This window comes from Mastomys coucha, unplaced genomic scaffold (assembly GCF_008632895.1).
Source record: "Mastomys coucha isolate ucsf_1 unplaced genomic scaffold, UCSF_Mcou_1 pScaffold1, whole genome shotgun sequence".
Classification (NCBI taxonomy): Eukaryota; Metazoa; Chordata; class Mammalia; order Rodentia; family Muridae; genus Mastomys; species Mastomys coucha.
The window spans coordinates 46,468,024-46,486,420 of record NW_022196891.1 but is presented as its reverse complement, the minus strand read 5'-3'; the positions used below and the strand labels follow the sequence as shown (position 1 = coordinate 46,486,420).

At 39.3% G+C, this 18,397-nt stretch overlaps 1 protein-coding gene across 1 annotated transcript in view; it reads left to right on the top strand.

Moving 5' to 3' along the window:
- The window catches only part of Pla2g4a (phospholipase A2 group IVA), a 143,209-nt gene extending 130,880 nt beyond the window's left edge, over positions 1-12,329 (top strand). The window contains exons 16-18 of the mRNA XM_031384460.1: positions 110-305; positions 1,927-2,084; positions 11,768-12,329. Of these exons, the coding sequence (XP_031240320.1) occupies positions 110-305; positions 1,927-2,084; positions 11,768-11,899 (486 nt within the window). The 3' untranslated portion in view covers positions 11,900-12,329. The remainder of the gene's footprint in view (positions 1-109; positions 306-1,926; positions 2,085-11,767) is intronic.
- Positions 12,330-18,397: the final 6,068 nt, after the last annotated feature.

Here is an 18,397-nt window from a genome sequence, read left to right as displayed (position 1 = left end):
TTTTTTTTGTCTTAGCGACTGCTGGCAAATGCAAATGTAGACTAACGGATAGACCAGCTGAACAAATGAAGACTGAAAATTTCTAAATGCGTCTCCCTCTTCCCCGCAGGAACTTCTGCTTGCGGAGAAGTGGGCTAAAATGAACAAGCTCCCGTTTCCAAAGATTGATCCTTATGTGTTTGATCGGGAGGGACTAAAGGAATGCTATGTCTTTAAACCTAAGAATCCTGATGTGGAGAAGGACTGCCCAACCATCATCCACTTTGTTCTGGCCAACATCAACTTCAGGAAGTACAAGGCCCCAGGTATGTTTCTGTAAACCTGAAGTCTGGCTGGCAGGATGGCTGCTATTAAGCTTGTTGATACTAGTACACTGAGATTGTCCCATGAGATTGTGACTATGAGGAATGAGCCTCTTACTGTGACAAATGGCAGTGACCTGGGAGCCCAAGCAATTCCTCCTTTTTCACCCTAAGATTTCATGTTCCTTATAGTAGAGAAACAGAAAGATGAATGACAAGCTTAGCTAAAGTTGATAGGACATTGAACCAGTTTGATAGGTGTTCAGTTCATAAAGGATGCTAAATAGTTTGACTTTCATGTTTGTGAAATCATGAAAAAAAACATGGAAAATGATTTGGGAATATTAATTGATAACAAAACTCTCTAAAACAAAACAAAACAAAACAAAACAAAACAAAAAAACAAACCGCAGCATAACTGACCATTTTGGGCTGCCACATTGTATTTTACTGCAAAGGAGATCTAGTTCAAGAAATGGTTACTCTGTTTTCCCCTATCTGGAGGACTCTAGCACATCCTAAAAGATACTCATTAACAAAAGAAGTCAGCTGGGTGGTGGTGGCGGTGGGCGCAAGCCTTTAATCCCAGCACTTGGGAGGCAGAGGCAGGCGGATTTCTGAGTTCAAGGCCAGCCTGAGTTCCAGGACAGCCAGGGCTACACAGAGGAACCCTGTCTCGAAAAACCAAAAACAAACAAACAAACAAACAAAACCAAAAACAAAACAAACAAACAAACAAACAAAAACAAAAACAAAAGAAGTCTCCCATCAAAGCGCTAACCAGGCTCGACCCTGCTTGGCTTCTGAGATCAGATAAGATCCCGTGCATTCTGGGTGGTATGGAGTTCTTAAGGCGTTAAGTGCTAAACATTTCTCAAACCAGAAGATGCAATTTTCTATTTTGTGAATGGAAACACCCGCCCGCCCCCCTCCCCCATACACACACACTGGGGGGTGATGGGATAAAGGGATGTTTTTTCCTAGATTTCTCAGAATGATAAAGAAGAAGTGAGAGTGAAGTTGTGAGGCAAGCCTCAGGCTGGAGATGGAAGGCTGGCTGGCATTTTTCGCTTTCAAACTGAAACCACAGTTTCAAATTGAAACCCTGATTTTAAACTGAAAGCAACCTAGATAATATTCTATTACTGGTAGTTCTTGGGAAGAAACCAAGAGGTTGGTAAGTACAGGGACTTCTGATGGTTGAGGAGGGTTCAATGTTTTGGTTTGGATTTCCCCAGAGGAAGATTCTCAGGACAAGCTTCAAGTGCAGAGGGTTTATTTGTAAGGGAGTGAGGAAGTGATACTGGGCAGGGAGACAGACAGCATAGCACATGTTCATACTCCAGCTACTCAAAGAGGAACATGACCCATCTGGGAAAGTGTATAGGACAGAGCACCCAGGATATAGGGTCATCCTTCCCACCCATGTTCTAGCAGCTGAGGAAGCTGGGTAGCTTCTCAACTTGAGTGTGGCTGACTGGGGAATAGAGTTATTTTTTTTTTTTTTAGAATCACAGGCTTTCTGGTGATTCTCAGTGCTGTCTTCATGCCTGTTTTGTATGTTTTGGAGATATTTTTTAAAAAAGTTTTCAAACACAAGATGCATATTCTTTTTGGCATTTAGGTGTTCTACGGGAAACAAAAGAAGAGAAAGAAATCGCTGACTTTGACATTTTTGATGACCCCGAATCACCATTTTCAACCTTCAACTTTCAGTATCCAAATCAAGCATTCAAAAGGCTACATGATCTGATGTACTTCAATACACTGAACAACATTGATGTGAGTATCTCCCACAGCTGATAACATGGAAACTCACTAGCCTACACATGAGTTCAGTAAGAAGACAGAGAAGGCTCTGAGGTGACCATATCCAAAACGTGGTGCCTTGTTTTCCAGAATTATCTCACTAACCTCGAGTGGACACTAAAAAGTCACAAATACAGACATCACCACCTGTGGCTAATCGAAAGCCATACTTTATATACATTGTTTGGCGAAGTGAGTCTTCTTTCCCAGCTTTCCTGATATATGCATTGTATCAATTTTATGGTAAAATAATTTATGAAAAGAGAAAAGTGAGGGAAGAACAGTATATGGCAGGAGAGAGGGTAACCGTGAATGTCGTTATTGCAAAAGACTTACCAATGGCATGTTTTCAACTCTTTGGTTCTTGTAGCTCTTGATAGTATGACCAAATACTTCAGCCCCCTGCATTTCAGCCTTTGAGATAGTCTGTGTGCTTTGTGAAGGAGGCGGCTTCGGAAGCAAGTCTTTCCCTGCAGTATCAAACATTCCTATCACTAGAGTGTGCTCCTGAAAGTCTTTGTCTGTGAGCTGGCTTAGGGTGGATGCACCCTTTTAGAGTGCTGTCGTGTGACTGAGATCATCAGCTTGTAGGCCCCAATAAAGCATCTGACCAATTATTATCACCTATGAAAGCTGAGCTCATTGGAAAGTAAGCTGAGCGCATTAGGAAAGAAAAATTAAGAAAGGAAAGAGAATGAGAGCTGGGTACCATGTCTGATTTGGTGGTCTATTTGGAAATTATGAATGGTTGTGGATTATGAATTATGGAGGACTATTGTGAAGGCTGTGAAAAGAACACATGGCTGTGCTGTTTCTGTGGAACCTAACTAGATTTTGTTCTAAAGGACAGTGTACTTGATTGTTTAGTTCATTTTCCTTGAGACAGTTAAAGACAGGTCAAATGTAGTCATGACACAGTGGCCATAATACTTAAAAATCAATACAATTTTGCCATCACACAAAAATAAACTAATAAACTCCAATTCCTATAAATTCTAAAATTCCTTCTTTTTTTGCCCACATTTTCCAGTCTATAATGACTAATATGTAATGTACTTACCAGAAAGTGTAACACATTATTTGCTTAACAGATGCTTAATAAATCTTACATGGGAATGCTTAGTAAATCTTTCATGGGAGTAAGTATTTAAAAACCTCACACTACCTTATTTCTGTAGTGATGGTTGCAATTTAAAGAAAATAGAGACATGGGTTTTGTGGACTCAAGAAACGCAGAGAAAGTTTCAAAATAAAGTTGTGTTTTATGTTATTTAGATTTCATTTTATGTAGGTGTGTAGGAGGGGGCATGTGAGTACAGGTAGCCCCAGAAGCCAGAGGTGTCAGATATCCATGGAATGGGAGCCACAGGCAATTAGGAAGTACTTTACATGAGTGATAGGAATGGATCTCAGGCCTTTATGTGTTCTTAATTGCTGAACTATCTCTCCAGTCCACAAGTAGGACTGTATTAATGATACTAAAAGAAAAGAGAGCTAAGGAAATCCTAATATTCTTTTTGAAAAGAATATACACCAATATAATTTGGGGGGTAAAAATCTATTAAATTTGATAAATTATCCTTTAATGATAAGAATTACAATTGTAAGAACTATAAATATCCCCTTAGAAATAAACATACTTCCATATATATTTTAAACATTTCTCTTGCTATTTTCAGTTGCCGTTTATATTAGACCTAATGAAAGCATTTGCTGTAGGTTGTTGTACAGTTCTACTTACATACTTTATAAGCGTTCCTCAAGGTAATGTATTTGATGCAGATATGAGAAACTTAAAACCTGGACAAAAATAGACTGATTTCTAAAACAATCATCCTGAATATAGCTCAATAAACATCGTGTCTTCACAAATTATTAACTAAGCATTATATATATTTGGTATGTATAAAACTTGAGAATTTTATACATTGTATTTTTTATGATAGTCAGTGTTACCCCCAATCACTTCCCAAATGTACTTCCCAGTTCTATACACACACAACTTTTTGTCTCATTTTTTTTTTTTTTTTTTCTATATCCTCTTGGTTGTGTGACCATCCATTAAAAAGTGTTCAGCCTACCAGGAGTAATATCCTTAAAGAAAAATCCTCTTCTGTCAGTTCCCAATAGCTCCTGAGCTAGAACTAAAACCTCATAACTACCCCCAACCCCCATATGATAGGATTTTGTCTGGCTATGCTTGACGTCAGAACCACTGTGAGTTTCTACATTCAACTACCCCCTTTTGTGTAAACCAACATATTTTAATAGCTTCTGCTAACATCTGAGGCATGACATGTAGAGGCAAAGATACAGGTTTTATAGTATCTTCACATAAAGGGTAGGTCATGGCTTAGTTATGTTTTTATTGCTGTCATAAGATATTATGACCAAGGCAACTTATAAGAGAAAGAGTTTATTGGGGCTTACTATTTCAGAGGATGACTCTGTGATTGCCGCAACAGGGAAACATGGCAGCAGGCAGGCAGGCATGGTGCTGGAGCATTAACCAAGAGCCTACAGGTAGAGACACAACCACAAGGCAGAGAGAAAGCTAACTGATGAATGTGTGGGCTTTTGGAACATCAAAGCCCATCCCGAGTGATACATGTACTTCAACAAGGCCACACAAGATGATCCTTCCTAAACAGTTCCACCAACTAGGGAACAAACATTCAAATATATGAGCGTATGGGAGCCTTTCTCATTTGAATCACCACAGGCCACTACTCAAACTTCAGGAGTTTGAGATCCGTCATCTTGAAAGCAGGAGCAATAGGATTTATCACAGGGTCAGTGTGACTATGAATGTGTAGTCAGGCACGGCTTAAACAGTTCCCTGTTGACAGAAGCCACTTAAGTGTGATAATAGTCTCCCGCTGTCCTGAAGAGCGTGGAGAATCTACAAACGAAACAGTGAAAGTGGTAAGGATTTACCATAAAAAAATTTGTATAGAAGGTGACAGGGTAGACATTAAGTAAATGTTTTAAATTAATGTAGGCTTTTCTCTAAATCAAATGGCCGTTTTGACTTACATTATTTTTACTGATGTCTTATTTCTTGGTGACCTCTTGCATAGCATTTATCCAGGAATAAACACGTTTTATCATAGAAGTTATCGGTAAGGGGTGACGAGTAAGAATTATTCAAGTTTTTGCTGAGCTTATGATGCAGCAAAGTCCATTAAATTCAGTTCGTTAAAGCCTCCCCCACCATCTGAGTGGAGCAGGGCATGGACTTACACGTAAGCAAAAGTGCATGCGGATCATCAGAATGGTTTCACGTGGCATACCCTGGAATAAAACAGGACGCAAAGTCATTCAGCTACCAAATCCTAAGACAGTTTTCAACCTCGTGGCCAGAGGCCCTGTGGCTTGAGGTGTTTTCTTGAAGTTTGTTTCCTGATCTGGCTTTGGTCTGAAAGGCTTCAGGATCCAGCTGCTGGGAACTCCTGCTGGCAGTTCTCTGAGGATGTCCTTCAGAGTGCAGTACTTCTGCTTTGGCTCACGTTTTGACAGCGGTCTGGCTTTTTCATGAGCATCAGTTTTCTGTACTTACTCAGTCCTCCCAAATTCCTTTACGATGAACACTGCCATGATGCTTTTGCAGTTAGGGAATTTTGTGGGATTTAGATTTTCTTTTCCTTATTAGAAACTTAGGGTATAGTGACTTAGACCGGCAGACGTGTGGTATGTGGGATACAGAGGCTTTGGATTCAGACAAAATTGTGTGTCTAGTCATTACTCAGCTGTCTCTTAACTGGGTGACCTTGAACTGGTAGATTATTTTCATCTTCTGTAAGGGGAAACAGTGATGCATTTTATAGGATTAGGGGGTTTGTTAAAATAACTTGGGGACTTAGGATATAATAGGAACTCAGGAAATTGAAACAGCAAATACAATGAACAATTTTTAGTTTTTATATTATTTTCTGCTTATAATTATAAATTATGAACTCCATAAAAAACATGGGACTAGTGATCATAATGCCTGGCACCTCAAATGAATATACAATATGTTTTCAGGTATTTATTTTTATAAGCCATCGACTGGTTGAATATAATGAGGGTGAGGATAAAAGTTGCTGCTGGTTTTAGATGGAGTTATTGACCATGAAGCGTGTTTACAGCACATACCTGCCCATGTAGCATGTACACTCAGAAACCACCACTTTGATCTGGAGGGAACATGTGTTTGGAGGACTTCGCTTGTTTTCCATTCTTATTTGGTTATCAGTTCAGTGGGCAAATTCAGACGGATTCTATGATACTGTTATACATCCCTCAATTCAATACTGGCCAGTGTGTTGGTTGTGGGACAAAAGCAGGAGATGTTTGTTTTGCTTCATACATTGAGGGTGTCATCCATGATGGTGGTTGAAGGTATAACTGTAGGATCACAAAGCAGCGTTGACAGTGTCAGAACCATGAGGAGGACAGTCCATGGGATGACACTGCCCACTTCTAAGCTGATTCTTCCCATCACACTTAACTTACCAGTCACAAATATGATCACAGATTTATCTTCTAGATGATTTTAGACTGTGACAAGATGGCAGTTGATGTTGACCATCATACTGTTAAAAAGTATGTGTTCATCAGAAGGAGGGAAAGTACTAATAGGTAATTTTTAGTCTTATGGCATTTCATCATTACAATTAAACTAGCTAGGTACAGATTACAGTTTTTGCCTATGCAAAAGATAATCTGCAAGTTGAATAATCTGACCTATTTTATCAGGACTGCAGCGGAGGGGAGGCAGTGGTTCCTCTTGCACATCGCACACAGTCCTGGCCAATATCCTAAACAACATGTAGATCAACAAGAGAAACACCTCATGGATTCATTTGCGCATTGTTCTGCACAATATTGGATCCTTTAGAGTAAAGATTCAGAGTTCTAAAATGGACTACCTATTTTTTTTTTTTAATTTTAGGTTTGGGGATGCGTGGACAGACTATAGAAATATGATTGTTTGAATTGAATGTGTAGGGTCTAATTCTGAGAGGAACCCAGAGAGAGTTTGTTTGAATTTTTTCTGGTCTCTGTGTAGTGTTCTGTCCTGGATATGAAGCAGGGTGTTTTGAAGTGGGTCGGGGGGTTCTTAGGATTTTTGTGCCATCAGATGGGACAGAGCATTCCTTTATGTTTCTAGGGAAGGAAAGGCGGGGAGTGAGGCCAAGACTTTCTTTCAGACCTTGGGCTTAGATGATGGGAGTTCTAATGTCTATATTCCCCGTTAGGGAAGAGAGACCCTACCTGCCCTGGATTGTCTGAGAAGGGATAGAGAAAGGACCAGGAGATAATAAACAGGAGAACATGTTTTGAAGGCTCTTTTTGAGACTTTCATTCGAGGGTGTGTTTTTCTGAACCCCAATCTGAACCCCCACACAAATCTGCCTTTTATGCTCTCTCATTTGTATATTGGTTCAATGTGTCTTTATTATTAGCTGTGCTGGGCTCTGTTCAAACACACAGAGGCACAGAACACCAAAGAACAAAAGGCCTAGGCTTGCAATCTTATCACTCAGGAAGCTAAGGTAAGAGGATCCTGAGTTTGCAGGCTGCACAAATAGGGAGACTCTGTTTCAGAAAAAAAAAAAAAAAAAAAAAAAAAAAAAAAAAAAAAAAAAAAAAAAAAAAAAAAAAAGGAAAAACAAACAAAGAAAGAAAAAGTGTGAATACTTAATATTAACCCTATATTGTTCTCCTAAATATTCAACACTTAAAATCAGCTGAAGAAGTATGATGAATAGATGGAAGTGTGTGTGTGTGTGTGTGTGTGTGTGTGTGTGTGTGTGTGTGTGTGTGTGTATGTATGTATTTACAGGTACAGGAATTAAGTAATTTTAACTAGATTAACTAGGAAAAATGCCAGATGTCACAATTTTGGAGTGAGGACTGAGCTTAGGTCATAAATCTTCCCTACTCTTTTCTCTGTCAACCATTTCTCCCCCAAGTGGCCTTATTTCTTAGTGTTCTACATGCAATTTCTTTTCCAATCAAGCCAACCAGTTTCCATGTGTTTTATATACCCTCCATTTACCACAACATTCCATTCTTAGCTTTGTATGGTTTTTCATGGAGAAAATTGCTTGCCTCTTCTGCTTACAAAACCATGTGTGTTTGACTCCAGTTATATTTTCCTAATGGTTTACCCTGGGCAGTTATTAATTTAGAAAATATTTGCTATGTGCCTTTCATAGTCTCAGTGCTGTGCTCGAACCCTAACAGTCCCAGGTTTCTTATCTTTTTGTTTTTTTGTTTTGTTTTGCTTTGTTTTTTGTTTTTTTGAGACAGGGTTTCTCTGTGTAGTCCTGGCTGTCCTGGACTCACTCTGTAGACCAGGCTGGCCTCGAACTCAGAAATCTGCCTGCCTCTGCCTCCCAAGTGCTGGGATTAAAGGCGTGTGCCACCACCGCCTGGCCCCAGTTTTCATGATATTTCAGACTTACATGAAATCAAACATTAGCCAGGAAGCTCACAGTAATTTTTATGAAAACTGTAGTTGTTTCTTATACTTTTATGTTTTCCTCTCTAAAGGTGTGTCTCTTCCATAAGGATACACCATAATTTTCTCTCTTGGACTACTGTTTTAATTTAATACTATAAGCATCCCATATTTGTCTATAGACGCTTCCAAAATCATTCATTTTGATGGAATGGAGGAAGATTGCATTTTCCAAGTTTTAATTTTTTTTTTCTCATTTATCTTCAGAAAATGCTGAAGTATTAAGGGAACTGTTTTTTAAAAAGAAATTGGAAAGTTCTCAAATGGTGTAGAAAAAGATGGCAATGGGTAATGCTTCGGATAAGCAGTGAGGATATAGAAGATTAGGCTACGAGGGTTAAAATCGCTAGAATAAACTTGGAAGGGAGGATTTGAAATCCCATGGAGGGAGAGAAGCCATTATATAAACCCTCTAAGATCATTCCTGTTTTTTTTTTTTTTAAAGGTAGAAAGATACAGATACTACATAAGACATTTTAGCTACATCCAGATATATCATGTAGCATTCTACAAGCTTTACAATTAGCAAGTGATTTAATACTGAATTATTCTTGATGTGGAAGCATTAGGTTGCCAGGGCCGCAGCAGGCTGTGTTATGAGGAAACGGAAGCCTGATTAGTGGTTTTGTACTGCCATCTAGTGGTTCAACTAGCACATTCTTATCCCAAATGATTTGGATTTTTTAGTTATAAAGGCAAACACTGGATTTCATATAATACATATATATAACTCATATTTGTACCTCACTAATTTGTGATAGCAACATTGCTAGTTTTTCTGTCTTCCTTATTTTCTTATGGTGTTAAGATGTTGAACACAGTGCCCCATATACACTAGGCAAGTAGTCTACCAATTGAGCTAAAAAATACTTGGTCTCAAAACTTTGTTTTTTCCTTCTCTCTCTCTCTCTCTCTCTCTCTCTCTCTCTCTCTCTCTCTCTCTCTCTTTCTTTCTGTGTGTGTGTGTGTGTGTGTGTGTTGTGTGTATATATGTGAGACAGCCATTACAAGTGTACTATTCCCTGGGTCTTTTCTATTCTAAAGCATTTCGGATGGTTTGTTTTACCTGGTGCTTCCCTGCACCCAGGGGATACAGCTGTGGCTGGTCCGAAGGAGAAGAACTGACTGGTAACATGGCAGCAAGATGGAATCTAGAAAGACAGAGACTGTTAAAAGTAAATACAGAAGGCCATTTGAATAGCAGGGTTGATTTGCCAGTTCACACAGTGTATATGAGCCCATTCTTGCCAATGTTGACTTCTTGTAAGCTTTTTAGCCTCCTAACTTTCATCACACACAGTTTATAAGCAATGGTATGAGCACCTGTCTGTTGTAGGATGTTTCTGTGTGCGAGCCACTGTCCACAGTATTTCATAGCAATATTCTCCAGTTCCCAGCAACCCAAGATTAATAATGTTATTCTTGTCTTAAAGAAGCAGGGATTAGAGAGATGGGTCAGCAGTTAAGAGTCCTTGCTGTTCTTGCAGATGCCTCAAGTTCAGTTCCCAGCACCCATATGGCAATATGCACCAACTATAAATATTTCCAAGGGATCCAACTCCCTCTTCCACATTCCACAGACACTGCATACACATGGTATACTTGTATGCAGGCAAAATATTCAAACACATAAAGTAAAAATATGTAAATCTTTAAAGAAGAAGAAACTGAAGGGTTTAGGCTAATTTCCATCTATTACACACAACCTGGACATGACTGGGCCAAGGAGGCCTTTGAATCAAATCTTTTCCAATAGATATGAAGCACAGAATTAGTTATGTCTCCCTTATGTGTGGGAAAATGGACTCTGCCAGCATGTACTTAAAAGAGTGTAATATTTGTGTCTGTTTCTACAAGTGGAGACTAACAACATTTTTTAACCATATAGAAGGCTCAAATTTCTTCAGGATAAATTCTTTTTTGTTGTTTGGTTTAGTAATGTGACGGCATATTGAATTAGCCACTCTGGACGAAATAGAGGTTTCTGCCAATGTGTGTGATAAGTTGCTGTATACTGACCACATGTATGCATAACTGAGTCCTCCTATTTCTGTTCTAGGAACTGAAGCATACTTGCTCGGTGACCTATGGGGTTAGGAAAAGCCCTCCCCCCCCCCCCGTGTGTGTGGTCAGATGAGCCACATGAGGCCTGAGTGGGAGGAGGTCATGGGTCTTGAGCTTTTTGAACTTTCCAAGCAATCCTACTCACAGTGAAGAACTGAAAGCGAACAGTCGAAGCTTTAACCTTATGTAACAGTCCCATGGAGGATAAAGGGAGCTTTGGAGTAGTCCTGTAACTTGCCTCTGCCATTAGTACCCTAAAACTCTATTTTGCTGACCACTCTTGGGGGGAGGTTGAGGATTTTTGATGTTGATAGGGCTCTAAAACATTAGCAGTCATTTTGAGCTTCCTCCCACCCTACTCCCAAAACAATTCCCCAACTGCAGTAACGATTCTGTCCAAATCCAAATTCCCCTCTCTCCTAAAATTTCTAACAAGGTTAATTTCATACCAGAAGTGGTGTATATTACCTCTGATCATCATTAACTTGCATAAACGTAAGGTAACTCTGGACGGGTAATAGCAAAGCATTTTCCTGGGGGAAATTACAAAGTATGGTGTGACACTTGTTTCTCTACTTGTTAGTGAGAATCAGGAAAAATCTCCAGCAATACCTTCTCTCTTCACTAGGGGGCATCTTGCTTCTTTGTGGTCTCCTATCCCCTCTTTAACTTTAAAAACACAAATTACCAATGTAGTATTTCCTTTCCTATTATCACTTCCTGGTGAAGTATTGATGGAACTTAAATTTGCCTTGCTACAATTATTTTATTCTCAACAGTAGTCCTAGAGTACATCTTCACAAGAGTAGAGTAGTGAGATTTGGACAATATGTGCATGAAAGAATCATATTTCTTTCAGTAGACTTCAAAGGGACACACCCAAATACACGTGTGTGCGCACACAGAGAGAGAGAGGGGGGAGAAGGAGGGAGGGAGAGAGAGAGAGAGGGAAAGAGGGAGGGAGGGAGAGAGAGAGAGAGAATAAAAGAAGAAAAAAAAACCAAGGCCTTTGTTTTCATCCAGCTAATGTTTCAGGGGTTTATAGCTGTGCTCATCAATTATCTTCTATCTCTTTTGGCAGGTGATAAAGGATGCCATTGTTGAGAGCATTGAATACAGAAGACAGAACCCATCTCGTTGCTCTGTTTCCCTCAGTAATGTTGAAGCAAGAAAATTCTTCAACAAGGAGTTTCTAAGTAAACCCACAGTGTAGTCTCTGTGCTGGAATGATCAAGCCCTTTGAATTCCATGACAACTGGAGTTCAGAACACATTAGAGGTCATCTAACTATGCAAAAGAGACTGGCTGCTACTCAGAGTTGTGGGGATTTAGCCATAATGTTAGGTGAAAATGGTGTTGATTGTGTAATACTTAGCCACAGTTTCTGACAGTATGAGTTTTTAGACAATATATACTGTGTTTTAAGCATTCCTCACATTTCTCCCCCATGCTTTTTATATAAATATAAATGTCTTCTTTTTTAAATATTTAATAGTTTAGCTCAGTAAAAAAGGCTTCCCATTGTGTGTGAATGTTATTCCGAACTAGATTTGTTCATGCCATGTTACAACACTATTTTTATTTAAATGTTCATATCTACACATATGAAATAAATACTTTGTTGTACAAATTACCATTAGAAACTTGAGTCTTTTCTGTCATTTAAAAATCTTTCTCTATGAGTGGGCTTTATATGATGTGTGTGTACGTATGCCTGTTTATGTGTGTGATTACAAATGTGGTCATGCCATTATGTGTGTGTGGAGATCAGAGGACAGCTCAATGTTAGTCCTTCTGTTCTATGTGAGACAGGGTTGCTTGTTGTTGCTGAGTAAGCTAGGCAGCTGCCCTTGAGTTTCCAGGGCTTGACCTTTCTCTGCCTCACAGCTCACCATAGGGTGCTGGGATTGCAGATGTACACTGCCCAGGCGCAGTTGGTTTCTCATGGGGATTCAAACACAACTCTTTATTATTATGTGCTGAACACTTTAACCACTGAATCATCTCCCTGCCCCTTGTCATTCTTTGGAGGAAGTGTAGCATGTAGTTTTATGCTACTGTCTTTGCTCTGAGATTGTCAGTGCTACCAGCTCCCACCAGATGTCCCTTTTGCTCTTATATCTTTAGCTCTGGGAGGTGATCGTTCCCAGTTTCCCTTGAATCCACAGATAAAAGACATATAGATTGTTCCTTTACAATTTGCCTTCTTGGTACAATTACTGGGCGTTACTGTCTCTTACCTGGAAAAGCATGTCCATATTAATATTTTTAATCTTTGTCTGTCCACCTGCCCTAAACTTCAGTGGCTAGTCCTACCTAGCCACTGCCAAACATCCATGACCACCTGCTTATAGCCGTGGCCATAGACCCCAGCTCCCCCCAGACCTTACATGGTTGCTGTGTTCTTCTTCCTCCAAAGCATGGCAGAAAACCTCTCTCCTTCTTTGTGTCCTTTTTCCTCTTGGGACCTGGAAGTCTAGCCTTTACCTTCTGTCCAGCAATTAGCCCCTAGATTTGTTTACAGACAAATCAAGAACCAATTGGGGAACAGGACCTTAGCATTAGCACTGTCCCTTCAAGGAAGTATTTTACATTTTTGTTTGTTTGTTTGTTTGTTTGTTTGTTTTATGAGACAGGATTTCTCTCTATAGCCCTGGCTGCCCTGGAACTCACTCTGTAGACCAGGCTGGCTTCGAACTCAGAAATCTGCCTGCCTCTGCCTTCCAAGTGCTGGGATTAAAGGCATGCGCCACCACTGCCAGGCGTATTTTACTTTTACTATGAAAGGTTTTCAGATTCACTGGAGCAGTTGGATTGCTGTGATTCTGAGATAAACTTCCAAACATAACTTCTTCCTCTAGTTCCTCTGCTCTTGGTCAATCTCTTTTGGGGTAACTTTAAGCTCTCTGTTCTTTTGTTCTATAATTCTCTTTCCTCTTACATACTTTCCTATGAGTAATGACAAACAGCAATAAAGAAAAAAATGATAGATTTTAAAATTGATTTATGCAAAAATCAAAGGAATAGCCAGTATACTCCCTTTGGCACGCTGTAGAATCTGAGAGTTAAAATATTGATTAATACAGGCAGAAATGCTTGGGCACTTCAGAGATATTTTAGCTACTTTTATATCATTATGCAAAATATCTGACATAAACAGTGTGAAGAAGGAAGGATTTAGATTCTTGTTTGATTATTGGGTTCTTGGGACATCATGCTGGCAGGAGCTTGCCACCCAGGAGGGTGTTCACCTCATGGCAGAAGGTGGTAGAAAGGCTCTCAGGAAGAGATATAGTGCCAAGAACACACCTCAGTGACCTTGTTTCTCCACCCATCCCCTTCTAACATTTCCAGAGTCTCCAAAAAATAGGTTTTCAGCTATAAATTATCCTTATAATATGTGAGCCCTTTTGTGGGATGCTTCATATCTGAACCATAATTAGTTTTATTAACCAACAATAAATAAGTTGAGTATGCCAAAGCATGGTAAGTAAAGAATGGACAAGATTTGAGAGCTGCTGGACATGTGAAACTTTAAATGGGCTTTGGGGAGTGATAATGTAAAATTACAGGAAAGCAAGGATGTGGCTGAGGAGTTTGAGCATAGTGTGCTCTGCAGTGCAGCATCACACATGCTTTGAGAACCAGGAAGGGGCTGAAGGCCAAGCATAGAAAACTTGACAATACTGTTTATTTTTAATAAATATTATGGTGCTGGAAGTCACATCAGGGCAATACGGTTGTTTGTGTTTCTTTTACTCTGATAACACTGGCTTGGGTGGTTATGAGAGCCTTCTTGGAAAACTATAAGCATGATTAACTGAAGTGGGGAACAGGGGTCACTGTATCTCAAGATGAGGCCATTCTCTGATATCTTTCATGGTCCAAAGTTCTATGTTAAGACTTCAAATAAACATACCTGTGGTGGTTTGAATTTGTTTGTCCCTTTGGGAGTGGTAGTATTAGGAAGTATGGCCTTGCTGGAGCAAGTATGTCACTGTGTGTGGGGGGGGGCTGTGAGACCCTTCAGTGGGAGTAGCCACCCACAAAACAGCCTGCTCCTGACTTCCTTTCAATGAAGATGTAGAACTCTTGGCTCCTCCAGCACCACGTCTGCCTACACACTACCATGCTTCCTGTCATTACGATTGTCAAGAACCATCAAGGAGAAGCTAAAAACTAACAGGTGATCTTCCTGAGATGGTTCCACCCATTGCTTCTCTTGGCAAGGCTGAGAAGCATTTCATTTTAAGAAAGATTCCTGATATTAGTATGCTTTTCCTGTTATTATTAAATATATAACAATCAAATATATATAACAATAACATAGATATTAGCTTACCACTTTGAACAGAACTCTGCAAAACAATGAAGATGTACTGTCATGATGCTATATAGACAGATACATGATTTCTTAATTATTAATGATGATCCTATAAGAACCCCTAAAATTATACTAGTAATTATTAAGCTTTTCTTTTAATAGGATTGCTATTAAGTCTTTTCTGATGTCAAAACAATATTGAGAACTTTGCCACTCTTGAAGTATCAGAGTCAATTGCTTCTGAGACAGCAAGAAGGCATCTACAAACTTAGATCACATTCAAAGAGATTGTAAAACAAAAAAACAAGGGTCATAAAAAGTGAGTTTAGGATTTACTATAGGTGCAAGGACAGAGGATAAAATAATGACTGGATTTTTATATACAAAACTTCAGTGATAACTTAGTTATGGTCTTTAACTCCATGAATGTGTAAAGCTAGTAACAGATAATGAATGTTTAGCCAGATAATTACTCTTAGTGGTTTGTATGTAAACATTCTCTGTTGTAAATTTCTTATTCAATTTATGATTTGAATTTATGTGTAAACGTGTGGTGAAGATTTTACCATGTGATCGTGTATTCTGAATGATGTATTAAATGCTGAGGACAAAGAGAGGAGACAGACTGAACTCATGAAGAACTTAGAAGTAAGGGTAAAACTTTGGGAGTAATGACATTGGGAGTAAGGGCATTATGATTGTTACATCAGAGCAGGAGGAATGGGTAATATTAGAAGAGACCAGAGAAAACTTTTTTTTGAGAACAAGAAAGAACTTTCTTAGAGAACTTTTTGGAGAACATTTTAGAGAGAACTTTTTGGAGGAGAACTTTTATAGACACATTTTGGAGAACTAAGAAAATACAAATAAAAGCTTAAACCACTTTTCATCTTGTCCCTTTGTCTTAGTTAGGGTTTTATTGTTGTGAACAAACACCATGACCAAGCCAATTCTTATAAAGGACAACATTTAATTGGGAGTGGTTTACAGGTTCAGAGGTTCAGTCCATTATCATCAAGGCAGAAACATGGCAACATCCAGGAAGGCATGGTGCAGGAGGAGCTGAGAGTTCTGCATCTTTATCTGAAGGCTGCTAGCAGACTATTGACTCACAGACAGCTAGGACAAGGGTATTAAAGCCCACACCCACAAAGCCACACCTACTTCATCAAGGCCACACCTCATAACAGTATCACTCCCTGGTCCAAGCATATACAAATTGTCATACCCTTTTTCTTCCTGGGACTTCAACTAGGAGGCTGGGATTTAGAGATGCTTAGTTCCTGCAGAGATTGAACAATGGCTACTTTACCTCATCCCCTGCTGTTTTATGATCTGGCCTCAGATCAACTCAAGCAGGTCAGCTACAGCAGCAAAGTGACTTAGATTTAAGATAGGTAAACATTTTATTATTAAACAACAGCCCTAAAAGTCTCACAAGACCAAGTCTTTTCCCAGCTGACGCTCTTCTCTCTCCACTGCCTTAAGAGGAACCAAGAAAGAATAACAGCAGAGCTGTCCCCATTCCCACCTGCAGATGATAATGTAAGCCATCCCTAATTAAATATTGTCTTTTATAAGAGTTGCCTTAGTCATGATATCTCTTCATAGCAATGAAAATCCTAAGATAGAAGTTGTCACCAGGAACTGAGGTATTGCTGTGACAAGCTTGATTATGCTTTTGTTTGGAGAAATGCGGATTTTGAGACTTTGAATTTAGAAAGCAGTGAAATGTGGGTTTTAGTGGACCATCCTAGTAGGAATATGGAAGACATTGGTGCTGAGGCTGAGTTGAACTGTAGGATTCAAGAGGATTCAGAAGAGAAGAATATTAGTATGTGGCCTAGGGAGTGTTTTGTGTATTTTGGTAAAGAATGTGGCTGTTTTTTGCCCTTGTCTAAAGAGTCTGCTTGAGGGTAAGGCTAAAGTGTAGAGAATCAGATTAATTGCAATGACAAGGGAAGTCTCAGAAAAGCGCAGCAGAGGCCTTGCCCCCTGGTTTACTCTCATGAAGAACATTTTGATTAAGTTTAGCAAGCTTAGAAAAGAAAAATAAAAAATTGTATGGGTACAAGAATAAATGAGCACCAGAAAGTAGAGTGGAGCTGAATCCTATGTTCGTGGAAATAAACAGATTATGGGAGTGGTGACCTCATGGCAAGATTCCATCCAGCTAAGCTTATTGTTTATGCATTTGCTACTGAACAAGGGATAGTTATATTTAGATGTTATTATTATCTTGTTATTGCTTTCATTTAGACTTTTAATCTGAAATTAAGTACAATTCAGCAATAGAGGGCACACCTTTGATCCAGATCTTGAGACTTAAATACACAGGCTTTTGATCTAGCTCTTGAGAAATAGTGGCCATGGAAAGGTTAGGTCTAGTCCTTTAATTTGAGCATCCAGGAGACAGAGCCATGTAGATCTTTGAATTCAAGGTCAAGCTACAGAGCAGGTTCCAGGACAACAGAGATTAGGCAGTGAAGGAGCTGGAAAACAGAAAGCTGCTGCTGCTGATATTATAGAAAAAAAAAAAAAAAACGTCAGAAGTCAGCAATTTTGGCCATGTGGCTCTAGCTTTAGAGTCAGGAGTAGAAGGGACTCCTGGGACAATTGATGCTAGTAAGCGGGAGCTAAGAAATTAGCAGTGATTAAGAAGAGACCAGCATAAGTGAGGTGACATCTTCTGGGAAGTGTTTTCTGAGAGCACAAAGAAGCTGTGTTCCAGAGATAGCCAAGGTTGTATCTCATGCTGCAGCTGTACTTGGTAATGTGTACAGAAAAAAGAATAAAAAAAATGTAACTCATGAAATAACAAATGACAAATGCACAGGCATACATAGCTGTTGAGGATTGTTCTTTAAATCTAGGCAACATGGGGAATTTTCATGATACATCAGCCTTTAGGCTGAATATTTAAAAGATAAGCAGAATTGCAAATGGGATTTGGGAGACAGGTTATTTCTCTACCAAAATGAGCTTATTTCTTCCTTCTGAATTCTGTATCTTTCAATGCATTCTAACATTACTTTAGGGATTTGGGACACTGATTCACTGATATATTAGCTTAAGAAACTCTAAAGCTTCAAAATATTTTAAAAAGTGAATTGTTCATAGGCCACAACAAGCTAAATTTAATCTGATGAAACAGAACAAACCAAACAGGGAGTTCTGCACTGAAATCCAGTGACCCAGGTGTGAAGCTGAATAGAGAAGCATAACTCCGTATAGGAACGTAGGATTTCATCCATAATGCCCGAACAAAAATGACTTCCCTGACCTCTGTGACCAAACACTTGAGAAGAACTAATTCTGGTGCACAGTTTGAGAGAGAATACCTCATCACAGTGAGAAGGTATGGAGGGTTGGGCTCAGTGGCTTACT